Here is a 23,010-nt window from a genome sequence, read left to right as displayed (position 1 = left end):
GAGGGAGAGGGGAGAGAGGGAGAGGGAGAGGGAGAGGGAGAGGGAGAGGGAGAGGGAGAGGGAGAGGGAGAGGGAGAGGGAGAGGGAGAGGGAGAGGGAGAGGGAGAGGGAGTGGGAGAGGGAGAGGGAGAGGGAAGAGGGAGAGGGAAGAGGGAGAGCGAAGAGGGAGAGGGAGAGGGAGAGGGAGAGGTAGAGGGAAGAGGGAGAGGGAGAGGGAAGAGGGAGAGGGAGAGAGAGAGTCTGGGTACTGGCGACCTCTTGCAGGAAAAGTTTTGAAGCGTTTTTGCATAGAAAAGAAATACATCATAGAAGGGCTGGGTGGCAGTGCACTTGGTTGAACACACATATTACAATGTGCAAGGACTCAGGTTCAAGCCCCCAATCCCCACCTGCAGGGGAAAAACTTTGCAAGTGGTGAATCAGTGCTGCAAGTGTCTCTCTGTCTCCTTCCCTCTCTACCTCCTCCCCTCTCAATTTCCCTCCTATCTCTATCCAATAACAAGTCAAAATATAATTTTTTCAAATGCCTATGTTTAAAAACAAAAGAAAGAAAGAAAGAAAGAAAGATAGAAAGGAACAGACACCATGACTTTCAGTAACCCAATATATATACTGGAAGCCTGACTGACTGACTGACTTAGCTCTCTCTCTGCCCCCTGGACTAATTTTTCGTGTTTCTCCAAGTTCTCTCCCCTCACCACACCCACAAAACTGGCTTCTCTCTTCCTGTTTGGGCAGCCTCAGGAATGGGAAGAGGTGCCTGGGATGAGGGTGGAGGGTGATAGTCTCTCCTGACCACTGGGGCCTGACTGGCTCCAGGCCCCAGACTTATCTTTTAGATTCCTGTACGTTCTGGAATGTCTCTCTCCTCCCACCTCTTCCTGGGTGTTTTAGTACAGTGTAAAATGGACTTCCCTAAGGGCCTCCAGAAGTGGTTTCATAAAATCCCAGAAATGCAGAAGAGTTCTACTTTGAACTAAGGCACAAAAGGTCAAGAAGATAAATCCTTCTTTTCGCCAGCAGAAACTGGCTCATTTCTCTGTGAAGGCATCCTGAACGAAACCCTTTGCACTTGTCCCATTCTCCCTCACTTCTATAGCACTGGGCTTATGCCTTCCAATAGGACCATTTACCAAGTCATCTTTGTCTCAGGTTCTGTTTTCGTGGGAATCTTCTCTCACCCCCATAGAATTGGATGCTAGTTGCGCTTTTCTTGGCTTTCTTGCTTCTGCCCAGCTTGGTGTGGTGAGCTAGAACCACAGAGAGCATATTCCTACGCACATCCTGCCCTTTTTGGGGGTGGGGTGGGGGGGTGGAGGGTGGGGTTTAAAATTAATTTATATAATTACAAGATAACAGGGGTACAACTCCACACCATTCCCACCACTAGAGTTCTGGATCCCCACTCCCGCCACTGGAAGCTACAGCAATTCTCCCAAGGTTGCAAATAAGGGTTAATTAGTATTTTTTTTATATTTATTTTCCCTTTTGTTGCCCTTGTTGTTTAACATTGTTGTGGTTATTATTGTTGTTGCTATTGATGTCGTTGAGGTTGGATAAGACAGAGAGAGAAATGGAGAGAGGAGGGGAAGATAGAGAGGGGGAGAGAAAGACAGACACCTGCAGACCAGCTTCACCACTTGTGAATCGACTCCCCTGCAGGTGGGGAGCCGGGGGCTCAAACCAGGATCCTTAAACTGGTCCTTGCACTTTGTGCCACGTGCGCTTAACCCTCTGCCACCGCCTGACACCCAGGGGGTTAATTATTATTTCTACAACTATCTGTCTATATTTGTATATGTTTGCCCATTTTTTTAGGGTTCCATTATCTCTTCCTTTCCAAGTCATACATAACACCTACATTACTGCATTATTACTACGTCCAAGTGTTTCTTCCTTTTTCTTCCTCTCTCTCTCTCTGAGTCCTGATGGAGTTGGAATTCAGAGCCCTCTCCTCATTTTCCCCTATCATTTATCCCCCTCTGGGTGTATGTACACATCCTGGTATTTTCAATCCATCTTCCTGACCACCATCTTGCCACCTATCATATTATCCACTGCCTTTGTGTGTGTGTGTTCTTATCTCCCAGTTTCTTTTCAGGGCGCCCTTTGATACAGACTTGTCATTTAAAAAAAAATTCCAGTCAATAGTCAAATTCCTTCTGCTTCATGTACGGTGTGCATCTTGTAATCATCAACTGAGGGGGAAGGAAGATAGCTCATCCTGTTAGAGCACAGGATTAGCATAGTTCGAGTCCCAAATTCAACTTTCTGGCACCACCATAAACCAGAGCTGATCAATGATCTGACCTCTCTCTCTCTCACACACACACTCTCTCTCTCTCATAATAGATGAGCAACAAATAAATAAATGTTTTGAAAGTAGCCAGCAACAGTGAAAGAAAATCTGTGGGCAAGAACAGCATAATACTCAGGGATCATCAAGAAGACGCTTTAAGCCATACCCAAATTAAGACAGACAGGGGGCTTTTTCATGTCTCTGTTTAGCAGGCCAGACAGTGCGGTGTGGTCTACAGCAGAGGCAGGGGTGAGGACAAAAGCCTACAGAGATTGAGTGATCCTGCAGAAGGTAGGGGCATGACTGCTGAAGAGTATTTTAAGAGGGTTATTTTTTTTTTTAATTATTGATTTAATAATGATTGACAAGACCGTAGGATAAGAGGAGTAGAGAGTCGCAAAGCACAAGGACCTGCGTAAAGATCCCAGTTGGAGCCCCCCCCTCCCCCGCTCCCCACCTGCAGGGGAGTCGCTTCACAGGCGGTGAAGCAGGTCTGCAGGTGTCTGTCTTTCTCTCCTCCTCTCTGTCTTCCCCTCCTCTCTCCATTTCTCTCTGTCCTATCCAACAATGATGACATCAATAACAACAATAAAACAAGGGCGACAACAGTGAATAAATAAATAAATAAATATTATTTTTAAAAAGAGGAGTACAATTCCACACCATTCCCACCACCAGAGTTCTGCATCCCATTCCCTCCCTTGGAAGTTTCCCTATTCTTTATCCCTCTGGGAGCATGGACTCAGGATCATTATGGGGTGCAGAAGGTGGAAAGTCTGGCTTCTGTAATTGCTTCTCCACTAGACATGGGCATTGGCAGGTGCTTCCAGCCTGTTTGTCTCTCCCTAGTGGGGCAGGGCTCTGGGGAGGTGGCGTTTCAGAACACGTTGATGAGGTCATCTGCCCAGGAAAGTCAGGTTGGCATTATGGTAGCATTTGCAACTTAGTGGCTGAAAAAGCATTAAGATATAAAGCAGAATAAATTGTTGAATAATCAGGAACCCAAAGGTAAGAATAGAGCAGATGAGGTCTGGGGGTCTCCATTTTATGCTACTTTAATGAATGAAATTGCTCTGAAGGTCTGCAGTGGTAACAATGGCCCAAACACCTTAATACAGGTAACCTTTTATAGATTTTATTAAAGCAAAACAAACAAGGCTCTTTGACCTTGAGTGAGCTGAAGGGATGATAGTTTTTATCTCCATTTCAGCTTAAGAATGGGCTTTCGGGTGAACGAAATAGCTCACTTGTTTAGTACTGTGTGTGTGAGTGTGTGTGCGTGTGTGTTGTGTGTGTGTTGTGTGTGTGTGTTGTGTAATCCAGAATCCAGATTCAAAGCCCAGACCTCCACCATGTCGACAGCCGTTTTGATGCTGTGATCGCTCTCACTATTGCCTTCTCTCTCTGCCTCTAAAAAGAATGGCTTGTGAGTGTAAAGTCAGATATCCATGTATGGAAGTTGGCTTTAAGGTTATCAAGTGGCTGTATGTTTTTTTTTTTTTTTCTATTTGAAAATGGTAGGTTTTCAATGAGAAGTTTTCAGTCAACAGTGTTTTAAATTTAGTGGCTACAATAAACTCAGTGTTGTAGTTGAAAAAAAAACAGGGTGCAAGATAGGAGCTCAGTTGTATGGAGTGACTTTTAAAATAGGGATAAGGGATAGGAGATAGCCCGTCAGGTAGAGGGTATGCCTAACTATTCAGGAGAGTTTGAACCCTCACACCACATGCTTGTATCACAGTACCAGAGGAGGCTCCATAGATAGTAAGCAGCTCTGTTGCATCTCTCCCTCTCTGTCTTTCTCTCCTAAATAAAGTGGGCAAAAAAGGGGTGGAGGGGGAAAGATGGAGTTATAGTACAGCCAGTAAAGCATCACATTTGTGTGAAAGAGGTCCCAAGTTTGATTCCCAGAACTGCATATACCAGAGTGTTATCTGGTTCTCCCTCTCCCTCATAAATCTTTAATGAAATTTTTCAACCTGGAATTAAAAATAATAAATTAATTAAATAAATAAAAATTAAAAGGAAAAAAAATGGTCACCAGGAGTGGTGGATTTGTTGCACTGGCACTGAACCCCAGCAATAACCCTGGTTGCAATAAAAATTAAAAAAAAAAAAAAGAATTGGCAGTGGAATTGTTCTTCAGGCAATCACACACACACACACACACACACTTATTATTATTATTGTTGTTGCTGTTGTTGTTCTTATTATTACTGTTGCTGTTGTTGTTCTTATTATTATTGCCAACAGCAGCATCTTTGGGGCTCATAGCCTGCAGGATGAATCCACCATTCCTGGTGGCCATTCCCCTGCTCCCTTTCTTTCTTTTTGATTGAGAGAGAGAAATCTTTTTGACTGTGCAGAGAAAGAAGGAGAGAAAGAAAGACATCTGCAGCCTTGTTTTGCCACTTGTGAAGCTTCCCCCTGGAAAATGGGGACCCAGGACTTGAGCCCAGTTCCTTGCACACTACAACATAGGTGCTCTGCCAGGTGCCCACCAGCCTGGCCCCCATGAGAGGTGTTTATATGGGGTTATGATGTGATTTCAGAATATGATTTCGGTAACGAGTCACCGAGCGGACGGGTGGGGAGAGATATGCAGGGTCGGGGGTAGGGGAAGTTATTACAATTATTGAGGGAAAATGGTGCTGTAACGCAACTGCCCTACTCCCCAAATAGTGTGCTAAGCATCCTGGTGAGTTTTAGCCTCCCCCCCTCCTTTTTTCTGGGGCAAGAAGACTCATTTAAGCCCTTCTGTGACTCATACTCCCTCCCTATGAATAGAGGATGACAAAATACTTAGCCTACCTGACTCAGGGAGGCACTGAGAGACAGTGATTGTAATTGTAGCCAGGACAGAGGAGGGAACTGATGATTCTAAATGTCAGTGGTTATCATTTCTCTCCTGGGAAAGAAATTGCCTTTGGCCTTGAACTTTCTAATGATCAGAATTTTCAACCTACAGAAAAACAAGCGTTGAGTGAAAAAAAGGAAAAAAAAAAAAAGCATCAGAAATAAATCTTTGAAAAGAAACTTATACAGAAATCCCCAACCTAGAAAGTAGCTGTTCTAATTCAAGAGCCCTTTATTTTCAGGATGAAAATGCCACGGAAACATTGGTTTGGTGACAAAATTTTTGTAAAGGTGGGTCTGTCGCTCCATTGTTTTGTGTTTTGTCTTATTTGTCTACAAACAAAAGGATGTGACTCCTGGTGTTCCTGTTGCTGAGATGGGGAGAGAGGATGCAGGCAGGACAGCCCTAATTATCAACCCAAGGATTCAGCATTAACAGGGCCATTTCAATGACGAGTTGGGTGTAAGTCTTGAACACTTAGTCATGATTTTTTTTTTAAATCAATTGCCCAGTTTCTATTCCACTGCCCAGGGCCACAGCAAAGTCTCGCTCTCTTTCTCTCTCGATATATATATATGTGTATGTATATGTATATGTATATGTATATGTATATGTATATGTATATGTATATGTATATGTATATGTATATGTATATGTATATGTATATGTATATATATTCAAAAGTGTCACTGGTATCTATTGCAGAATACACAACAGAGTGACAGTGCTTGAAATTTTACCAAAATGACTTTGCCTTCTCCTATTAAAAAAAAAAAAAAAGATCCCATAGATGTCTGTTGAGTTGGATCTGAGGAAAAAAGATACAAAAACCCCTGGTCCCCACCTGCAGGGGTAAAAAGCTTCCCGAGTGGTGAAACAGGGCTGCAGGTGTCTCTCTGTCTCTTTCCCTCTCTGCCTCTGCCTCTGCTCTCAATTTCTCTCTGTCTCTATCCAATAATAAAAATTTTAAAAAGGGAGGGAGGGTAGGAGGGAGGAGGCAGGAGCCAGGCAGTAGTGCACCGGGTTCAGTACATGGAGCAAAGAGCAAGGACCAGGGGGGGTTGCTTTGCAAATGGTGGGGTAGGTCTGCAGGTGTCTATCTTTCTCTCCCCCCTCTGTCTTCCCCTCCTCTCTCCATTTCTCTCTGCCCTATCCAACAACAACAACACAGCAATAACAACAACAAAATGGGAAAAATGGTGGTCAGGACCAGTGGATTTTTAGTGTAGGCACTGAGCCCTAGCAATAACTCTGGAGGCAAAAAGAAAAGGAAAGAAAATTCTCACCAGGGCACAAGATAGCCGCTTTGTCACACACATGACCAACCACATGACTTAGGCTTGAGCCCGGCCCTACCCCACTGAAGGAAGCTCTTTATCTCCCTGTCTCTTTCTATCAGAGAAAGTCAACCCTGGAGCGGTGAAGCCCAAGTGCTGATCAAAAGAAAAAGCTACCTCACATGACCTGCCCCTCTCACCCCCCAGGCACCTAACAGCTAGGACTGCAACCTAAGAAAAACTGTCACAGAGATAGCATTCCTATACAATCAGGGCAATATCAAAGCCTGGTGCCGAAAGTCTATTTAAAAGATGAACCTAGCATATGGCTAAAGCAGTCTTTTTCAGATTGAAGTCTGGAGACCCTTCAGGGATTCACTTGTATATTTTGATGGGGAATCTATAAATTATTAAATCTAGTGATTATTTATGATTTTTATTTCTATTATCATTTTTTTTCCCTTCAGAGCAGTTCTCAGTTCTGGCTAATGGTGGTGTTGGGGATTGAACCTGGGAGCTCAGAACCTCAAATATGAAAGTCTGCGTAACTACTATGCTATCTCCCAGGCCCTAAATTCTTATTAAGACCCTGAGCTGTAGCGCTCTCTCTCTCTCTCTCTCTCCATATATATATATATATATATATATATATATATATATATATATATATATATATATATATCAGAATTATATTTTGTATTTGATCATCAGACCTTTAAACAATTCTTGAATTTTTTTTCATGTTCTTGGTGGTTCTGGAGAAATTTCTGGTCCTTACTCCAAATACAAGTTGTTGATAGTACTGAGACAGAAAAAAAAAAAAAGTAAATATTGAAATAAAAGTAAATCTGAAAGATGACTAGGGGCCGGGTGGTGGTGGTTGAGCACATGTGTCACAGTGCACAAGGACCCAGGTTCGAGCCCCCCGGTCTCCACCTGCAGGGGGAAAGCTTTGCAAGTGGTGAAGTAGGGCTGCAGGAGTCTCTCTGTCTCTCCTTCTCTATCACCCGCTTCCCTCTTGATTTCAGGCTGTCTCTATCCAGTAAATAAAATAAAGATAATAATAAATAAATATAAATATTTATTTAAAAATAAATATTTATTTATAAATAAATAAAAATTTAAAAAAGAAACTTATATAAAAAAAGAAAGATGACTAATCTAGATCAGGCTGAAAGGGGGATGGATAGGGAGTAGAGAATTGGGTAGGAGGAAGTGGGTTTTTATTTTTCCTTTCATTTCAGAAGTGAAGCACTCTTTCTATTGTGGATATATACCTTCCTTTCCACTGATGGCTGAGACAAAAATGAAACAAAACAAAAAAACAGTCTGGTGGGAAATAGTTCCTACTTAGAAAACATGGGTGGGGGGAAATAGCATAATGATTATGCACAGAGACTCTCCTGCCTGAGGCTCCAATGCCCCAGGTTCAACTCTCCACACCACCATAAACCAGAGCTGAGCAGTGCTCTGGAAATGATGATGATGATTAGTTCTCTCCCACAGCAGGTGCTTGAACTGCTTGTACCTGCATAAATAAAGAACTGCAGGTGAAGACGACAGTCAGCAGAAGCGGCATGGTCCACACCAGGAGGCAGAGGCAAATGTCCCATGAGCTGATGCTGCGTGGCTGATGTCCAAGGTGCTTAGAGTCCCTGGGCTCCCTGTGGGGATGTAAACTCACTTCCCCTGACAGTCACTGCTGAGGCTTTAGAAATAGGAAGAATCTATGTGCTGTTCTTCTTATTTCAAAAGCAAAAAAACAAACAAAAAACCAAAACAATGGCAAAATAAAAAGAAAGAGAAGGAGGGGGAGGAAGGAAAAGAGAGGCAGTGAGCTTGGATAGACTGCAGAAATGCCAACTTCTGGACAATTTCTTCCATATATCTATCCACAGATGCTTTTTTATTTCCTACATTATGAAAATCAAAGGCAGGGGCCAGGTGGTGGCACCCACGGTTGAGAGTACACATCACAGTGCACAAGGGAATACTACTCAGCTATTAAAAATGATGAAGGCATGGGGGCCGGGTGGCAGCACACCTGGTTGAGTGCACGTGTTACAAAATGCACAAAGGACCCAGGTTCAAGCCCCCGGCCCTCCACCTGCAGCAGAAAAGTTTCATATGCAGAGTGTATATCTCTCTCCCTCCTCACTCTCGATGTCTGTTTCTATCTAAAATAAATACATTAATTAAAAGAATTTTAAGAAGAAAATAAAGAACAGCAGTAAGAATCAAGGAATCCTTTCACCCTGGAAGGAAAAGGGTCTTCACTACACAGACAGAAATCAACATGGTTATCTGGAAACTGAAGCCCTGGCTAGACACTATCTTGCTTCAAAAGAATATTCTAGATATGGAATCAGCAGGATTTGGAAAGTAGATGAAGGTGCAATTCCCTTCTGTCAAGTGAAGGGAAATAATTGGCCATTGCTTTTTTTTTTTTTTTTTTTAACAAGTGTAGCCTAATTGAGGTCAAAGTTTGCTTTTTCTTCTAGTCCTGTGACTCCAGGGAAGTAGGGCAGTTTCTCTTATTTACAAGGACGCTCCAGCGATTCCTTCATGGCGGCTGTGGGGGAGACTCTGGCTTTGTTGTTGCTTAGCAACCTGTTAACTGAGTCTAACTAAGGATGCTTTTTCTTCCCGTGTGGGAAAATTACCACCTTGGACTTGCCAAAGCCCTGGAAACTCCTCAGTTGGACTGAACCAGGGTGTTCTGATCTGGGGCTTCTGTTGTAGAGTCTCTTACTTGCTCTGTCTCTTTTTTCTCTTTTCTTTTTTCGCGCCTCCAGGGTTATCGCTGGGGTTTGGTGCCAGCACTAGGAATCCCCAGCTCCTGGTGGATGTGTTTTTCACTTTATTGGACAGGACAGAAATTGAGAGGGGAGGGGGGAGATAAGAGAAGGAGAGATATATAGATACCTGCAGACTTGCTTTACCACACCTAAAACGTCCTTCCTGCAGGTGGGAAGCAGGGGGCTTGAACTGGGATCTTTGCGAGGGTCCTTGCAGTTAGTACTATGAGTGTTTAACCAGGTGTGCCACTACTTGGCCCCCTCTTTGGTTTTCAAAGAATCTGCTTACATGTATAAACTGTTTCCAAGTGCCAGTCCCATAGGCTTCTTGCAGTTCATGCTGTCTGTCACCTGTTAGAAGACCTCGGTGTGAACCTCTGTGGACTGGGAATCACATTATTTTAAGCATATTTCTCAAATACAGTTAAATATAGCCAAAGGAAACAAACACACCCCTCTAAAGAGATTTATGCACTTTTATGTTCATAGCAGTACAATTTGTAATAACCCAAACTTGGAAGCAACCCAGGTGTCCAACAACAGATGAGTGGCTGAGCAAGTTGTGTTCTAGATACACAACGGAATACTACTCAGCTGTTAAGGATGATGAAGTCATGGGGGTGAGTGGTAGTGCACCTGGTTGAGTACACATTACAAAATGCACAGAGACCCAGGTTCTAGCCCCCAGTCCCCACCTGCAGGGGAAAAGCTTTGCGAACGGTGAAGCAGTGCTGCAGGTGTCTGTCTCTCTTCCTTACTACCTCCCCCTGCTCTCGATTTCTGACTGTTTCAAGGCAATAAATAGATGATAAATAAATAAATAAAATAATGATGAAGTACTTAGTTTGCCTCATCTTGGATGAAGCCTGAAGGAATCATGCTAAATGAAATAAGCCAAGAAGACAAGGGTGGCTATCAGATGGACCTCATTCATCTATGGAACTTAAGAAACAAGGACAGGAAGGGAAAAAAACAATGTAAAACTTGGACTGGGCTTGTTTTATTGCATCAAAGCAAAGGACTTTGGGAAAGGAACGCACAGACACGTGTGTGTATGTGTGTGTGTGTGTGTGTGTGTGTGTGTGTGTGCGTGCGTTAGTGGTGGCGGGGGAAGGGTCTTGGTGCATAATAGTGGAGAAAGACCTAAATTGGGAATGTCTTACAGACACCTATCATGGCAAGATGGGGAATTATATGCATGGGTCAACAACTGAACTATACTGGAAAGCATTAACTCCTCAATAAAATCTAAGAAAAAAAAAAATTCTTGGTCCGAGGTTTAGTGGTTCTGAAAGCCATTAACTATCCTTTGGAGAGTCTCCCTGGGACTTTGAAAAGCGAATCTTGAATATGACCTCCTCTAAACAGTCTCCCTATTCCTAAAAGTCTGTTATCTATTTTCACAAGTGTGCTAGTAATGTCATTGTACTCCTAGAGATTATTCTAAGATTAAAGTCGATTCTAACCTTTTTGGGTCTCCTGAATCCTAAGTCTCCTCATATGCAGGCAAATTCCTGCAAAAAAGGGAATGCTTCTTCAATAGCTAAACAACCCTTTATAACCAAAAGACATATTTCAAAAATATTTTATTTTCATGAGAGAGATGCAGAGAGAGAGACAACAGAGTACTACTCAGCTGTGTTTTATAGCACTGCTGGGGACTGAACCTGGGACTTCAGGGCCTCAGGCATGAGTCTTTATGCATAATTATGCTCTCTTCCCACCCCAAAAGACACATTTAAAAAAAAATATTTATTTTGTTTATTCCCTTTTGTTGCCCTTGTTTTATTGTTGTAGTTATTATTGCTTTTATTATTGATGTCGTCATTGTTGAAGGACAGAGAGAAATGGAGAGAGGAGAAGAAGACAGAGGGGGAGAGAAAGATAAACATCTGCAGACCTGTTTCACAGCCTGTGAAGCGACTCCCTTGCAGGTGGGGAGCCAGCGGCTGGAACTGGGATCCTTATGCTGGTCCTTGCGCTTTGTGCCATCTGCACTTAATCTGCTGCGCTACCGCCCGACTCCCCAAAAGACACATTTTTTTTCTTCCAGGGTTATTGCTGGGGCTCGGTGCCTGCACTACAAATCCACTGCTCCTGGAGGCTATTTTTCCCCTTTTATTGTCCTTTTTTTTTTTTTTTTTTATCATTGTTGTTGTTATTGATGTCCTTGTTATTGGATAGGACAGAGAGAAATAGAGAGAGGAGGGTAAGACAGAGAGGGGGAGAGAAAGATAGACACCTGCAGATTTGCTTCACCACCTGTGAGGCAACTCCCCTGCAGGTGAGGAGCCGGGGGCTCGAACCGGGATCCTTATGCTCGTCCTTGCGCTTCGTGCCATGTGCACTTAACCCGCTGCACTACCGCCCGGCCCCCCAAAAGACACATTTTTAAAACACACACACACACATGTACACGCACACGCACACACACGATTCATAGAATTGCTCTCATGTACTTATGAGAAGGGGTCAGTAAAGGCCTGCTAGATTCTCCAGTCTTTAAACACAGCCCCTCTGTATATGAATGATACCCTTACCAAGGAGCAGGACTCCACAAGGCAGGGAGTCTGTGGTTCTTCTATTGATAGTTACTAGAACTTTTCTGAAGAAGCTCTTGCTGGAAGCCTGGACAACAGATCCAGGATGGTATGATTCAGGGCAGGCTCACCAGCCACAGAGAGTCTGCTTCATGAGTGGGTGAAGCAGTGAGGTGTTCTTTTTAATGTTTTTTATAGGACAGAGAAAAGTCGAGAGGGCTGGAGGAGTTAGAGAGAAAGAGAGACACCTGCAGCGCTGCATCTGTGAAGCTGCCCTGACAGGTGGGGTCTGGGGGCTTGAACTCGGGTCTTTGCACATTGTTACTGTATGTGCTCTACTAAGTATGTCACCATCCCACCCTCCGGAGCAGTGGCTTTCAAAACATCATCTGTTGGGCCTGCAAAATAGGTCACGTGAAGAGTGTGCTGCTTTGCCAAGTACTCGACAAGGTTTTGAGCCTGGTGTCATTGAAGGAAGCTTCAGTGCTGTGGTGTTTTTCATTCTCTCTGCCTTCTCTGTATCTAAAAATCAGAAACATGAGGCTGCAGAGATAGTATCATGGTTACCCAAAAAGACGTTCGTTTAGTGTCTGAGACACTAAATGTATCAGGTTTAATCCCCAAAACTATCATAAGTAAGAGCTGAGCAGTGCTCTGGTAAGAGATAAAATAATCATAATAATATTAAAATAAGGAAAATAAAAGTATCATCTTCTGTGAAGCCAGGTTGAGCCCTGTATTTTCCATGTGTCATTCTGGTTTCTCTTCATCTTTTTAAAATTATTTTTTATTTTTTTAAAAAAGGAGAGACATTAACAAAACCATAGGATAAGAGGGGTACAGCTCCACAGGATTCCCACCACCAGACCTCATATAAAGATCTTCATCTTTATAGTCCTTTGAGATAGGTACAATTAATCCCAATTTTACACGCTGCCAAATTCCTTGTTTGCTTTTTCTTCACAGCCTTTTCACTTCCTATTATCTGTCCTCACTAGAATGTAAGCTCTGGGAAAACAGATCTTTTTCTCTTTTATTCACTGCTGCTTTCCTGAAACCTAGAAGAAATTAGTGAGTGAGTGCATTCCGAGAGGCTAAGTGACTTTGTTCTGTTGGGTAGCTGGTATGTGGCAGAGATCAGACTTAAATCCAGGCCCAAGCACTGTGTGACACATTGAACAGGTGATTGCAGCTATGAGGAACAGAATCTAAGACATACACCAAGGGAAAAAGCACCTGCTGTATGTAGTGAATGGCTGATTCAATGAACAAGTGAGGGGAGGGGATACGGAGTTCTGGTGGTGGGGATTGTGTGGAGCTGTTACTCCTCTTATTCTCTGGTTTTTGTTAGTGTTTCCTATTTATAAATCAAAATTTAAAAAAAGTCAGCAGATCAGGAGGCGGCACAGTGGATAAAGTATTGCACTCTTGGGAGTCGGGCGGTAGTGCAGGGGGTTAAGCGCACAAGGACCAGTGTAAGGATCCTGGTTCGAGCCCCCAGCTCCTCACCTGCAGGCAGTCACTTCACAGGCGGTGAAGCAGGTCTGAAGGTGTCTATCTTTCTCTCCCCTTCTTTGTCTTCCCCTCCTCTCTCCATTTCCTATCTAACTGTCCTATCTAACAACGACGACGTCAATAATAACAACAATAACTACAACAACAATAAAGAAAACAAAGGCAACAAAAGGGAAAATAAATAAATAAATATAAAAAATTTTTAAAAGTATTGCACTCTCAAGCATGAGGTCCTGAGTTCGCTCTCTGGAACTTCATGTACCAAAGTGATGTCCTGGTTCTCTCTCACAAGTCAGTAAATAAATATGTATTTTTTAAAATAAACTTTTTTTTAAGGCATAAAAAAAATCAGACTGTAAAGATGGACAGAAACTGGCTTAACTTTTGATCCTTGACAGCTGTGGGCAGAGTATGAGGTATGCCAATCTGTTGGTCCAAATTCAAAAGGCACATCTCAGCAGGAAACAGTACGGTGTTGTGGCTCCAGGACAGAGAGGTGACAGTGGCCCAGACAGGGTCTGGCATGAACCCTTGCTGGTACTGTGTAACTTCAAGCAAATTTCTTCATCCTGTCAATGGAGTTCATTTACTTAAGATTTTCTTAGAAACCAAGACCAGGGTCATGTACGTAAACATGGAATCATATGTGGAAACATCTCCATCATTCTCAACGTCCACAGGCCCAGTACTTATTATTTCTATTATGATGAAGGCTGGGAGGTTAATCTGGGGCTATGGGAGCAAGGGATGGAAGCCAAGAGTTTATACATGGGAATACATGTGGTACCACAAAGATACATACCCAGTGAGAAAACAGGGTGAAATAAAAAGATGTTTGAAAGATAGGTATTGAGTCTGCCAGGTGGTGGTGCACCCGGTTAAGTGCATGCAGTATTAAGCTCAAGGACATGCACACAAATTGGGGTCCAGCCTCCCCACTCTCCACCTGTAGGGGGGGACACGTCACAAGTGGCGAAGCAGGTCTGCAGGTGTCTTTCTGTCTCCCTATCTCCCCCTCCTCTCACAATGTCTTTTTATTAAAGACTTGTTTTTTAACATTCACTTATGTATTTATTCCCTTTTAAAAAATATTTATTTATTCCCTTTCGTTGCCTTTGTTGTTGTAGTTATTGTTGTTCTTGATGTCGTTGTTGTTGGATAGGACAGAGACAGAAATGGAGAGAGGAGGGGAAGACAGAGAGGGGAGAGACAGACACCTGCAGACCTGCTTCACCGCTTGTGAAGCTACTCCCCTGAAGGTGGGGAGCCGGGGGTTCGAACCAGGATCCTTGTGCTGTGTGCTACCTGCACTTAACCTGCTGCGCTACCGCCTGACTCCCGTATTTATTCCCTTTTGTTGCCCTTGTTTTATTGTTGTAGTTATGATTGTTGTTATAATTTCTCTCTTCTATCCAATAAAAATGAACAGAATGGCCACCAGGAACAGTAGATCTGTAATACAGGCACTAAACCCCAGCGATAAGCCTGGGGGCAAAAAAAAAAAAAAAAGGTTGACCCTCCAGGAGGTTGTGCAGTGGATAAGCCTTGAACCCTCCTCAAGCATAGGTCTCAAGTTTGATCCCTGTGTCTGAGTGATGCTCCAGTTCTCTCTTTTTCTCTCAAACAAACAAATCTTTAAAAGGCTGATGGGCACATTATCTGTCAACCCAATTAGCAGACCACCCTCTACTCCCCACTCTTCGAACCTGTTTCGTTAGCTGGTTGACTGGGGTGACCCAAGCTGTCTCCTGAGTGGAGAGCTTTGTACAGGAACAAATTCCTGGCTGGCTGTTAGACCTCAGTGCACCTTCCTAATGGACAGAAAGGCAAATCCTAGACTAGGGCTCAGGTCATTTTGCAGCTTTCAATTTCAGAACGATAAAAATAGCAAGAACTACCATTGCACCAACATCAGACCTTTCGAAGCACCTACTTTTTATTATCTTCATGATGACAGCGCTAAAGACTTCGGCTTACAACTATTCGATGGAGGCCTGGGAGGCGTCACTGTGGTTAAGTCAGTTGGACTAGAAAGTAAAAAGGTCCCTGGTTCGATTCCTGGTATTGCATGTGTCCATGAGAAACTTGGGCAGAGGTAGAGAGCATAATGGTTATATGCAGAGACTCATGCCTAACGCTCCGAAGTCCTAGGTTCAATCCCCTGAACCCCATAAGCCAGAGCTGAGTAGTGCTCTGTTAAAAAAAAAAAAAAGGCCAAATAAAATAAAAAGAAACTGTTTCTGCTCACATTACTGAATTACCAAATAACCAACCAATGCTCCTCCCTGACTGGTGGGAGGCCCCGGACTGAGTCTGCTTTTTTTTTTTTTTTCCCAGGGCAACCCGCCTCTCCCCTTCTAGGCCCCCAGCTCCTAACTAACTAACTTAACTGTTTTCCCTGTAGAGGGAAAACAGGTGGGGGCAGGCCCGAAGCGTCAACTCCAGCGCAAGTTCCCTCCTGCTGGAACTGGCTCATATCCAGAAAAATACAGAGATTTTTGTTCCAAGAGATGCCCTAAAAAGGCGCTGAGAGCAGAGCCTGGCACTCCCACCCACACCCTCAGCACCACCTTTGAAGATCACGCTTCTGCAGGGTGTGGGGAACCTTGCCTGCAGCACGGAGCTCCCAATCTGGCAGCCTGGGCCTGGCTGCAGCCTTTTTTTAGCCTTCTTTCTCCAAACTAGGGGAAAAAGGCAGATGACTGAGAATGCAAATGGAAGCGGGGGAGGCAGCCTGCAGGCCCCGGGGGTAGGGAGGGTTGCAGGACGTCTGGCTGGGGGGAGGGAGACCCAGAGACCTCAGGTGCCTTCCGTTGAGACCAGTGGGCGCCAGGCGCCGGGGCCGAGGGCAGGGGCTGTCGCCGGCCGTCTGTCCTCCCTTCCGCCCACCCCACCCCCCGGGAGTGGAGGCCGGATCAGAGCTTGCGCCTTCCGGCCGCGCCGGGCCCCCCTTCCCCCACTTTGCCCAGAGCGCGCGGGCTGCACACAGGTGGTTTTCCGCTCCGGAGAGGCAGTCAGGCCGGCCTGGGCACTTTTATATAACAATAGAGCTCTGGGCCCCGGGAAAGCGCCAGCCCCCACCCCCTGCCCTGCCTTGCCCTGCCCCGCCCCCATCCGGCCCGCCCTCCCAGCTCCCAGCGCCCCTCCAGCGCCTCCTCCGCTACCTGCAGGCTCTGCACCCGGCTGCCCCCGGGGACTCCTGGCCCTGCACGGGGGCTAAGGGGACCCCAACAGACTTTCCTACTTGCATTACATCTCCCCCAGGCAGCTACCGAGCTCAACAGTCCCATGGGTGGGTGGGTGGGGGAGCCTAGTGCCTCCCTCCTGCAGTTTGTTGGGTGGGGGGAAGCGATACGCGCAGGCGCGGGCCGTGCTCTCCAAGTGCACGGTAACCCGCAGGGAAGGGGGACTGCACCCCCCCCCCTCAGCAAGGGAAAAGCGGGGTTAGGGCGTGTAAATGGGGGGGGGAATCCCTGTGTCTAGATCCCCGGTTTGCTGTAGTCGCTTGTCCGCAGTGCCCCGCAAGCTGCAGACTTTGCGGGAGGACTTCCCCGCGCTTGCAGGAGGATGGAGACAGTCGGCTCAGACCCGCCTGACCGGCTCCTTGGTTGGAAGCCCAGCAAACAAGCCAGAAAAGATGAACTAGGGCGACCCCCCCACCACTACCCAGTGCGGAGAGGGGGAGGCGACTTGCATATCGGCAACAAAGGCTCAAAACTTCCCCACGCCTGCATTTGCTCCACCGTTCTTAAAAAACAAACAGAAAAGCTGCCTTTCCCTATTATATGGACAATTTGTTTCAACACACCCCAGTTTGTTTCGGAAAGATGTTGGATTAACATTTAACACCTCAACGGTCACTAAAGCCCGGGCAGCTCAACCAGCCCCAACACAGACTCAGCTAAAATAAAGAACATCAGAGCAAACAGAGCAGGGCTTTAAACACACACACACACACACACACACACACACACACACACACAAAACTGGCAAGCAAATCGGCCTTTAAAAAAAGGGAGAGGGTTTGAGGTGACTGGGGCGGGGGAGAATTCCAGGCTCAGTGAATTTAAAGGGAATATACAGGACGGGGGCAGGAGGGAAGTCTGCTGCCCAAATTTTCCTAAAGTTGTGTTGCAAAGCTTTCTGTAAGTAAGCCTGCTAATTGCAACATTTGCACGTAAAAGTTGCGACGCCAAGTGTGAACTCTTTAACAGAAGGAAACACAAGACAACTGAAGCGCCCTGGGTTTCTGTGCCCCGGCTCCTCCTTCCCCCTCCGCCACCTCCTCCTCTTTCTTTCTCCTTCCTCCCGCCCGAGCCCGCTGTTGCAGCTTGTTTGCACTGGGGCTTATCCGGAGCGGAAATTCCTTTCCGTTTTTGTGAATGACAAACTCATTAACAATTCATCAACACAACCTGTTCCAGCCGGCCCGTCCCCAAGGCAACAGCCCCTTCCGCAGTGCGCTGATTGGCTGGCTGGGAGAATGTATCCATTGAGACGCTCGCTGTTTGTATCCATTGAGGAGCTGCCTCGCGCTGGGTGTGTGCAGAGCCAAGCAGAGCAGAGCAGAGCAGAGCAGAGCAGAGCAGAGCAGAGCAGAGCAGAGGCAGAGAGCAGAGAGCAGAGAAGCAGAGAGCAGAGAAGCAGAGAGCAGAGAGCAGAGAGCAGAGAGCAGAGAAGCAGAGAGCAGAGAAGCAGAGAGCAGAGAGCAGAGAGCAGAGAGCAGAGAGCAGAGAGCAGAGAGCAGAGAGCAGAGCAGAGAGCAGAGCAGAGCAGAGCAGAGCAGAGCAGAGCTGAGCTGAGCTGAGCATTACATTACACTGCATTACATTGCAAGCCGGGGAGGAGGAGCGAGCAGATCGGGGCTTCGAATAATTCGAGGAGACAGGAGAAAAAGACGCCCAGGTGGATTTGGAGGGTGCAGCTACAGATTAGGCACCTCTGGACTTTTTTTTTTTTTTCTTCCTCCCCTCTTCGGTAGCACGGAGTTGACTGGATCTCATTCAGTGGGGAGTAACCTAACTACCTGGACAGCTTCATTCAGGGAGATTCATTGACTTCCAGAGCCGAGCCGGCTGCAGCCTGGTGCAGAGACCTGCCGACTGGGGCTTCTCTCTGTCTCCCCCCCACACACACACACAACCTCCCACCCCCCCCCCCCCCAGCCGCTCGCCTGGTTTGGGGAAGGGCGAGGTGGTGGAATCCAACCCAGCTCGGCGCGCTCAGCCTATGCCTTCCCCTCGGGGCGCCTGGTAGGTAGGTACCGCGCCTTCTTGCAGCAGCTCGACCTCCCCCCAATGATAGATACGCTCAGACCCGCGCCCTTCGCGTCGGAGATGGCGATCAGCAAGACCGTGGCGTGGCTCAACGAGCAGCTGGAGCTGGGGAACGAGAGGCTGTTGCTGATGGACTGCCGGCCGCAGGAACTGTACGAGTCGTCGCACATCGAGTCGGCCATCAACGTGGCCATCCCGGGCATCATGCTGCGGCGGCTGCAGAAGGGCAACCTGCCGGTGCGCGCGCTCTTCACGCGCGGCGAGGACCGCGACCGCTTCACCCGGCGCTGCGGCACCGACACGGTGGTGCTGTACGACGAGAGCAGCAGCGACTGGAACGAGAACACCGGCGGCGAGTCGGTGCTCGGGCTGCTGCTTAAGAAGCTCAAGGACGAGGGCTGCCGGGCCTTCTACCTGGAAGGTAATGCACCGGGGAAAACCCCGTGCACGGGGCAGGGCGGGTAGCTGGCAGTGTGTGTGTGTGGGGGGGATTGTTGAGGGACAGACAGCCAGACAGACACATCTTCAAAAAGGGGACCCCTCCCCTGCACTTGCACTTGCACTTCTGGGCTGCAAGCAGCGCGCGCAAGTCCCGGACCCAAAAGCCGGGTCCATGCAAAAATCGCAACCGTTTCTGGCTGCAGACACCTGGCCGTCCTATTTTATTTTTAATTTTATCACTGGACAGAAACAAATTGAGGGGAGAAGGGAGGATAACAGGTATCTGCAGCCCTGCTTCACTTACAAAGCGAGCACACACACACACACACACACAAACACACACACACACCCGTAGGTGGGGACCAGGGTCTTGAACCTGGGTCCTGGAGCACTGTAACGTGTACGCTTAACTCAGTTACACCATCGCCTGGCCCCGGACATGAATCATCTCTTTCTGAATTTATCTGCCACCACTTTTTTATTTCCCTACCACTTGATTTTGAACTAAGATGTGCAGGATGAGAGAGAGCCTTTGGGTGCAAGTGATTGCTACTTTAAAAATATATATATATAATTTTCAAAATATTCGGCAAAGTTGCCATTTTTGTGCATTTCTGGATTCAGAAGACGAAGGATTAGGGTTAGGAGGTGGGCCAGTTGTAGTCACTCAACATAAATGTCTTTAATTCTTACTTGACCCATGGGGGGGGGATTCCTGCGCCCTCTTGCAGCTCTCAAGAACTGAAAACTACTACAGGATCTCAGGTAACAGGCGTGCTTTTGTTTTTTTCCCTTGGCAGGTGGCTTCAGTAAGTTTCAAGCCGAGTTTGCCCTCCACTGTGAGACCAACTTAGACGGTTCCTGTAGCAGCAGCTCACCACCACTGCCGGTGCTGGGGCTCGGGGGGCTGCGGATCAGCTCTGACTCCTCTTCAGATATTGAGTCTGACCTTGACCGAGACCCCAACAGTGCCACAGACTCGGATGGCAGCCCACTGTCCAACAGCCAGCCTTCATTTCCTGTGGAGATCTTGCCCTTCCTCTACTTGGGTTGTGCCAAAGACTCCACCAACCTGGACGTTTTGGAAGAGTTTGGCATCAAATACATTCTGAACGTTACCCCTAACCTGCCAAATCTCTTCGAGAATGCAGGAGAATTTAAATACAAGCAGATCCCCATCTCGGATCACTGGAGCCAAAACCTGTCCCAGTTTTTCCCTGAGGCCATTTCTTTCATAGGTGAGTACTAATTCACAGTCCTCCATCTGACTTTTCAATGCTAACTCAGAACTGCCCCCTAGAACTTCACCTGTTAGTAATTCTGGCTGACTGTTTTGGTGAACTGTAGGTCTTTATGATGGTGTGCTTATCCACCCGCTGGGGGTTATGCAAAACGTGGCTTTTTAGCTAGACTGCAGACTGCAGGCGTATCTGAAAGGCAGTTTTATCCAGAATTCTTAAAATTTAGTCTTGAAAAGGGGTGGGGGTGTGCATTCAGACACAGCTTTCTCAAATTCAGTTTTCGTGACAGTTTTAGGGGGGAGGGCTGGGTAAAGTACTGGCTGGAGTCAGGAAAGATAACACAGTTTTAGAGGTCTTAGTTGGTTGCTGGGAAGCCTTATGAATGCTCAGTGTTGTGTGATACCCTTGAATGCCAACGTGATAGCCCTGAACAGCGAGACAGTGAGGGTAACCTGAACCCAGCAGGAAGAGCTGTGGGCTGGAAGCCTGGGAGAAGTGGATCTGCAGGCATTGTAGTGCGTTTCCTATTACAAAGGAACTCATTTTCAGGCCATGTCCACATCCTGTTCCTCCTAATGGGCTGTCCCCTGTGACTTCCCTCTCTCTTTTTAAAATGCCTGAATACCTCCATTGTTAGCTACACAACAGTTGGAAGAATAATTTAATAGACCCTTGCAGTCTGCTGGTCTGTATAAAAGGCATTCATGACCATATTGCAGGCTTTCTGGTATTCACATGCTGAGGCAAAGAATGCACACATTAAGGAATTTTTTTTTCTCTTTTGGCAGAAACTTACTACAAAAGCTCCCTTATGAGAAACTATCTGAAATATGTAATTGTGCCCAGTATACATTCTCTCTTGCCTGCTGGGCTCCACCACCACATGGGATTGTATTTCTCTCTTTTAATAGAGATTCAGGTTTTTTTTTTTTTTTTTTTTAGGCTGGTGGTTCCCAAAAGGTGGTTTGTTTGCAGCCTGCTTACCTCCTGTGCCTTTTCTTTTTTGTGCCTTCACAGAGGAAGCCCGAGGCAAAAACTGCGGTGTCCTGGTGCACTGCTTGGCTGGCATCAGTCGCTCGGTCACCGTGACCGTGGCTTATCTCATGCAGAAGCTCAACCTATCGATGAATGACGCCTACGACATCGTCAAGATGAAGAAATCCAACATCTCCCCCAATTTCAACTTCATGGGCCAACTGCTGGACTTCGAGCGGACACTGGGACTGAGCAGCCCCTGTGACAACCGTGTCCCGACTCAGCAGCTGTATTTCACCACCCCCCCCAACCAGAACGTCTATCAGGTGGACTCCCGGCAATCCACGTGAAGGGTCCCCCTGGTCCTCCTGACTCTGGGAGGTGTCCGTATTCCTTTAGCAGTTTCTCTTGGCAGCATCAGAGGGGGCTGCCTTTTTTGTATGTGGCACCTCCATCCCTCCTGGTGTCAGGGACACCAGCTGTCTGTATTAGACAAGGTTACCAAGTGTGGAAATAGGTTATTACAAAGGGAGAGATTTGCTCCATTCCCATTGGAAGGACAGGGCATGCTTTCTAGACACGAGCAGTAGGTTTGCTCCTCTGCGCGCATGTGTACAGCCTTACCCATGCAGGGACTGGAACCCCGAGCACTTCCATGCTAACTAGGGGAGGGCCAAATGATAGGGTAAGAGCATGTGTTCTTTTGGGCCTTGTCTGACTGTTTTCCTTGTTGCATCTGGAACTGACTACATAATTTGTCTTCAGTGAAGACCGATTTCACTTTTGCATTGAGGAGCCAAAGAGAGGTTTCAGCTCTGTATTTGTTACTGGTTTGCAAAAAAGAAAAAAAAAGTAATAATAATACACAAGCTATATCTGATATACCACGTAATGATTGTAAATATGTGATCTTCAGTCCCTTGTTAGTGTTTGTTTGAATTTACTTTTTTCTTTGATGGGTTTAGAAGAAATCATCCAAAGGGGGAGACAGCAGGATGCCACTTCTGCAAAAAGAAGGAAAAAAAAAAGACACTATTGCTCTTTTCTAATCCAAAAGATATATTTACAGCATGCTTGATTTTATTATGAATGACATTTTCTTTGACATGTATTTGCTGAGAAATTGTTATGGTGGTCTTTATTCTCCATATATCTTCCCTGTGGTCTTTGTTTTAATGTAGTTTGACTTTGCCTTACCTTTGTAAATATTTTGGCTCCTGTTATCTGAGAGAAGAAGGGGAGATAACTTGGAAAGACACCAAAATCATGGGCTCAATTTTTTTTTTTAACTTCAGCTGTGCTAAACAGTCTATTACCTCTGTACAAAATTCTTCAGGGAGTGTCACCTCAAATGCAATATTTTGGGTTGGTTTCTTTCCTTTTTTGAAAAGTGATTTGTATAAAACTGGAAGTGTGCCTGTGAGCGTGGGTACCCATTTGATTGGTGTAGTGGGTATGATTGTGAAGGAGGGAGAATTCCGTTGCTCCATTGATGTTCCTGGTGTAAAGTGTTGAGCTGAAATTTATTCTAAGAATGTAAAACCTTAAATTATTAATAAATGACTATTTTGGCTATGGAATGTGTAATTCTTAAACTTAATTTTACCTACTTGGGAGGGGACATGTTTCTGGGTTGTGGGGGTGTGTGAGTGTGCAGTTTACAAATAATAACAGCAGGGCAGAGTTCTTAACAATCCTAAGTTTCCAATAAAGATGATAATTTAGAATGGATTGACTGTATCCTGTGTGTGCATAGTTCCCAAGAATATAGTTCTGGCTCATTTGAGAGAA

The 23,010-nt window shown here is 46.0% G+C and overlaps 1 protein-coding gene and 1 long non-coding RNA gene across 2 annotated transcripts; one reads left to right on the top strand and one right to left on the bottom strand.

Moving 5' to 3' along the window:
* Positions 1-3,041: 3,041 nt before the first annotated feature.
* LOC132539526 (uncharacterized) lies at positions 3,042-17,827 on the bottom strand. Its single transcript, XR_009550871.1, has 4 exons — positions 17,702-17,827; positions 7,147-7,235; positions 5,111-5,261; positions 3,042-3,249 (listed from the first exon to the last, which is right to left on the bottom strand). It is a non-coding gene; the product is annotated as an uncharacterized LOC132539526 (long non-coding RNA).
* Positions 17,828-18,049: 222 nt separating this feature from the next.
* On the top strand, positions 18,050-22,794 carry DUSP6 (dual specificity phosphatase 6). Its single transcript, XM_007516207.3, has 3 exons — positions 18,050-18,983; positions 19,804-20,241; positions 21,262-22,794. The coding sequence occupies exons 1-3, from the start codon at positions 18,584-18,586 to the stop codon at positions 21,567-21,569; spliced, it is 1,146 nt and encodes a 381-aa protein (XP_007516269.1). The 5' UTR covers positions 18,050-18,583; the 3' UTR covers positions 21,570-22,794.
* The last annotated feature ends 216 nt before the right edge of the window (positions 22,795-23,010 follow it).

This window comes from Erinaceus europaeus, chromosome 7 (genome assembly GCF_950295315.1).
Source record: "Erinaceus europaeus chromosome 7, mEriEur2.1, whole genome shotgun sequence".
Taxonomy (NCBI): domain Eukaryota; kingdom Metazoa; phylum Chordata; class Mammalia; order Eulipotyphla; family Erinaceidae; genus Erinaceus; species Erinaceus europaeus.
Note: the sequence above shows the minus strand (reverse complement) of the source record. Positions and strands in the feature narration are given on the sequence as shown.